This window comes from Penaeus chinensis, chromosome 43 (assembly GCF_019202785.1).
Source record: "Penaeus chinensis breed Huanghai No. 1 chromosome 43, ASM1920278v2, whole genome shotgun sequence".
NCBI lineage: Eukaryota > Metazoa > Arthropoda > Malacostraca > Decapoda > Penaeidae > Penaeus > Penaeus chinensis.
This window is the reverse complement of record NC_061861.1, coordinates 14,538,927-14,543,926: the sequence shown is the minus strand read 5'-3', so window position 1 is coordinate 14,543,926 and position 5,000 is coordinate 14,538,927. Positions and strand designations below refer to the sequence as shown.

At 42.7% G+C, this 5,000-nt stretch overlaps 1 protein-coding gene across 1 annotated transcript in view; it reads right to left on the bottom strand.

The window, feature by feature from the left end:
- Positions 1 to 578: 578 nt before the first annotated feature.
- LOC125048358 overlaps positions 579 to 5,000 on the bottom strand; it is a 4,742-nt gene continuing 320 nt past the window's right edge. The window contains exons 2-5 of the mRNA XM_047647022.1: positions 2,365 to 2,402; positions 1,674 to 2,264; positions 1,349 to 1,450; positions 579 to 1,119 (exon numbers count right to left, since the gene is read on the bottom strand). Of these exons, the coding sequence (XP_047502978.1) occupies positions 970 to 1,119; positions 1,349 to 1,450; positions 1,674 to 2,264; positions 2,365 to 2,402 (881 nt within the window). The 3' untranslated portion in view covers positions 579 to 969. The remainder of the gene's footprint in view (positions 1,120 to 1,348; positions 1,451 to 1,673; positions 2,265 to 2,364; positions 2,403 to 5,000) is intronic.

Below are 5,000 nucleotides of genomic sequence, written 5' to 3'. Positions count from 1 at the left end.
AAGAAAGGAGGAGAAAGTACTTGTGAAAATTTAATGAGACAAGACCTGATGAATTTAGACAAGAAAATGGATATCCAATCTGTTGCTTTGAAGCTCACACACTTCATCAAATAAAATCTAAATCATAAATCCTACATTTTGCATATCAAATCCAGACATATTTGATTGATGATCACAAAAATGGACACTGGCCAATTACAAACACCATCCTAACATATACTATATTAATACCACATTTAACATCTCCAGTTAGTGTATATTTCTTTTATTAACGTCCCACTCACGCTTTCACACTTGAAAACACACACACACGCGCGCACACGCACACATCCAAACCATCTGACACATCATCACCTGCAACTATTCGCTAAAATTTTACAACACAAAGAAAACTGAAAACAATGGAGCACTGTTAACCCAGGCTCAACTATGAACTGTACAAATGGACGTCATAATCTAACAAAGATACTGGAAGGGTAAGAGTACTTTTGAAATAACAAAAAAGGAAAAGATAGAAGTGAGAGGGAGGGGGAGGGAGGGGGAGGGAGGGAGGGAAAGGAAGGGAAAGGGAGGGAAAGGGAGGGGAATGGAGGAGAAGGGAGGGGATGGGAGGTAGGGATAGCAGCTAAGAGGAGACACAAGAGGAAAGGATGGAAAAGAGTGCCAAAAGAGGGGAGGGGAAAGAGAAAGAAAGTTGTGAAAGGAGGAAGTGGGGAAAAATGGAGAAAAAAGTTAGTGCAAGTGCTTCTTAATTTATAAATGTTAAAACTGTTGATAGATGGTTTTACATGAAGGATGTGTTCTTTCTGTACTTCCATAGGCATTTATGGATGTTAATAATCATCCACCTACTTCCTAAATAATTTACACTACTGTTGTAAATGTACCCTAATTTTAGTTTAATCTATATAATAAAACCATGATCACACGCTTCTCTCTGACAGTACAGGCAAAGCATTCCACTCAACACTACTCCTGCCGGTTGGCGACGCGATTCTTACGCATGGGAGCCTCTTTCCCCTTGGCTCCTGGAAAGACCACGTCGTCATCCAATTCCGTCAAGTGTTCTAGAGAGGCTTTGCAACTCCAACAATTTCTGTGGTCTGATAAATACATCACCTGGGAAATATGGATTCATAGATCAATATATAAAGCATCTACAAATATTTCACGCGTAAATATTCAACTGAAATATTGTTGATAACAACTGTACTTACATTATAAAAAAAAGTAATTTGGACACATTTAGAAGCATTTGCAAAGTTGATGAGTAATTTAATATATCACACATGCAAAAGATTCCTAATTTCTTATTTGCATTATATCTAGAATTGGCATGTCACTGTACCTGTGTATGTTTCTGGCAAACAATGTTTATGCGACCCAGTATCAGGCTACCACACTTCCTACACCAAATTCTTCTCTTAGGACGATTGCAAATGCAGGAAGTCTGTTTTAGGAAATTATAATTTGGATGATCACATGCATATAAAGTAATTCATATTAAAAATGTAGATCATAATTCTTCAATGTACCTCAAATGCAACCAATGTAGCTTGGATGTTTTTCAGTAACTCAAATAGTGCAATATTTAAAGCTGAACTCCCAGAGACTTGTGACATTTCTAGTGGACTACATAAAACAAATGCAAGATAAAAATTAAAAACACTTACCATATTACCATGGGAAGCAGGATTCACTGGAGGGGACACTTTAGCAAATGCTGTAGTGGAAGCTTGAAGGTCCTCACTTTGCCTTTGACCTTGTTTGCTGCCATCCATCATTCCAAACGTGGTCTTGCATGCAAACGGATTTTGGGTCTGTCCTCGACTACTGGTCGCTGAGATAGTCATGGATGCAAAGAACTTGCCTGCCTCTTCAAACTGTTTCTCCATTGGTGACAAATTCTGCTGACTAGGCAATTCTCGCCATACATCCTGAGAGATAGGGTGTGTACCCTCCTTGCTGTGTGACACAAGGCATGCACCTTGCTTTCTGGGAGACTCTTGCCATAAACTATCTTTACTGGGCGATTCTTGCCATACTCCCTGTTTGCTAGGTGACTCTTGCCATAAACCTTGCTTAGTAGGAGACTCATCCCAAATACTTTTAGCCCATTTGTCAGGTGACTCCTGCCATGGCCCTTCCTTAGTCTCTGATATCTGCTGCACTGGCACTTCCCTGGCCCGGCTTTTGTAGTGTGATTGTGGCTGCATTTCCCGCGCTACAATTGCAGGTTCTGCTTTCTGTGACAGGATCAGGCTCTGAAACCAATTGGTTATATGTAGAAATCATGTATATAATGCACTTAAAACTGAAATACCAATCATAAGAGCAAGCAGACAGAAATCTCTGAATGCTTACCTGACCAATTCCACCTCTGCCTCTATGCATGGCTGAAGCTGTAAAAGAATGTAAATATTAGGAAAATCTCTAAATAATCCGTAACAAACATATACCATAATAAAAAAGAAAACTAATGGGCCATTGATAGTAAGACAAAACCAGGAATGGCTCCTAATTTAATGATAAAACAACAAAGGGGTTATGCATACTCTCTACCTTAGCAGAATATATCTGGTGGAGGTTTGTCAACTATTGCCATACCAGTAAGTATGTGACATTAATCCACCATTTGATGCAAAAAAAAGTAATTCAGGGCTTACCTTTACATTGTATAGATTATTTTATACCTATAGGCTACAGACCATAATATCAGTTTTCAACGAATTGAAGCCTACAAAACTATGAACTACTCAACTTACTCAACTAGACCTCCACCAAGTATATTCAGGTAAGACAGTTTCTTTGCCAAAACATGAAAGTCATGGCACTGTCTGACTGTAATGAAGAGGAGAAAGGAATGTAAGAAAGGAAGGACAAAAAGAAGGAGAAAAAGGGGAGAAGAGGAGGAGGAGAAAAAGGGGAGAAGAGGAGGAGGAGAAAAAGGGGAGAAGAGGAGGAGGAGAAAAAGGGGAGAAGAGGAGGAGGAGAAAAGGGGAGAAGAGGAGGAGGAGAAAAAGGGAGAGAAGGAGGAGGAGGATAAGGAGAGAAGGAGGAGGAGGAAAAGGAGAGAAGGAGGAGGAGGATAAAGGGGAGAAGAGGAGGAGGAAAAGGAGAGAAGGAGGAGGAGGATAAGGAGAGAAGGAGGAGGAGGATAAGGAGAGAAGGAGGAGGAGGATAAGGAGAGAAGGAGGAGGAGGATAAGGAGAGAAGGAGGAGGAGGATAAGGAGAGAAGGAGGAGGAGGATAAGGAGAGAAGGAGGAGGAGGATAAGGAGAGAAGGAGGAGGAGGATAAGGAGAGAAGGAGGAGGAGGATAAGGAGAGAAGGAGGAGGAGGATAAGGAGAGAAGGAGGAGGAGGATAAGGAGAGAAGGAGGAGGAGGATAAGGAGAGAAGGAGGAGGAGGATAAGGAGAGAAGGAGGAGGAGGATAAGGAGAGAAGGAGGAGGAGGATAAGGAGAGAAGGAGGAGGAGGATAAGGAGAGAAGGAGGAGGAGGATAAGGAGAGAAGGAGGAGGAGGATAAGGAGAGAAGGAGGAGGAGGATAAGGAGAGAAGGAGGAGGAGGATAAGGAGAGAAGGAGGAGGAGGATAAGGAGAGAAGGAGGAGGAGGATAAGGAGAGAAGGAGGAGGAGGATAAGGAGAGAAGGAGGAGGAGGATAAGGAGAGAAGGAGGAGGAGGATAAGGAGAGAAGGAGGAGGAGGATAAGGAGAGAAGGAGGAGGAGGATAAGGAGAGAAGGAGGAGGAGGATAAGGAGAGAAGAGGAGGAGGATAAGGAGAGAAGAGGAGGAGGATAAGGAGAGAAGAGGAGGAGGAAAAGGAGAGAAGAGGAGGAGGAAAAGGAGAGAAGAGGAGGAGGAAAAGGAGGAGGAAAAGGAGAGAAGAGGAGGAGGAAAAGGAGAGAAGAGGAGGAGGAAAAGGAGGAGGAAAAGGAGAGAAGAGGAGGAGGAAAAGGAGGAGGAAAAGGAGAGAAGAGGAGGAGGAAAAGGAGAGAAGAGGAGGAGGAAAAGGAGGAGGAAAAGGAGAGAAGAGGAGGAGGAAAAGGAGAGAAGGAGGAGGAGGAAAAGGAGAGAAGGAGGAGGAGGAAAAGGAGAGAAGGAGGAGGAGGAAAAGGAGGGAAGAGGAGGAGGAAAAGGAGGGAAGAGGAGGAGGAAAAGGAGAAGGAGGGAAGAGGAGGAGGAAAAGGAGAAGGAGGATGAAAAGGAGGAGAAGAAGAAGAAGAAGAAGAAGAGAGGAGAAGAAGAAGAAGAGAGGAGAAGAAGAAGAAGAGAGGAGAAGAAGAAGAGAGGAGAAGAAGAAGAGAGGAGAAGAAGAAGAGAGGAGAAGAAGAAGAGAGGAGAAGAAGAAGAGAGGAGACGAAGAAGAGAGGAGAAGAAGAAGAGAGGAGAAGAAGAAGAGAGGAGAAGAAGAAGAGAGGAGAAGAAGAAGAGAGGAGAAGAAGAAGAGAGGAGAAGAAGAAGAAGAAGAAGAAGAAGAAAACATGGTAAATGTAAAACACACAGGGCCACCTCAGCCTCCATGGCACTCCGGCAAGTACCAACAAGCCTCCCACACTCTGGCAACACAAGAGCTTGCACACCTCTCTTGCAATTTAGCTTTAAAGAGGGACTTAGTCTGACCTTTATCCTGTCATTTTTTGTGCAGTGGAAGGGCTATACGTTCTGACCAAAGAGTTAATTGTGTTAGTGATGAGTAATGAAGCACGGAGGCTGAGAGATCGCTTAACACTACACAGATCATTGATCATTGAGAACCGAAATTGTAATTATTCTTCGCAAATATATATATATTTTTAAGAGGATGTTAACACACAGTCTATACGGGAACGATGAAGTCCGGTTTCGAAAGCCTCTGCATTTCTTCTTGGGAAATATCGAATTACTGAACGGCCGAAATGTGATCAAACCCCCGTAATAATCTAAGGGATTCACTAAAACTAACATGACAGTGACAAACGAGTTTTCCCGTTTACGCAATATTATTTTCAGGTCAAA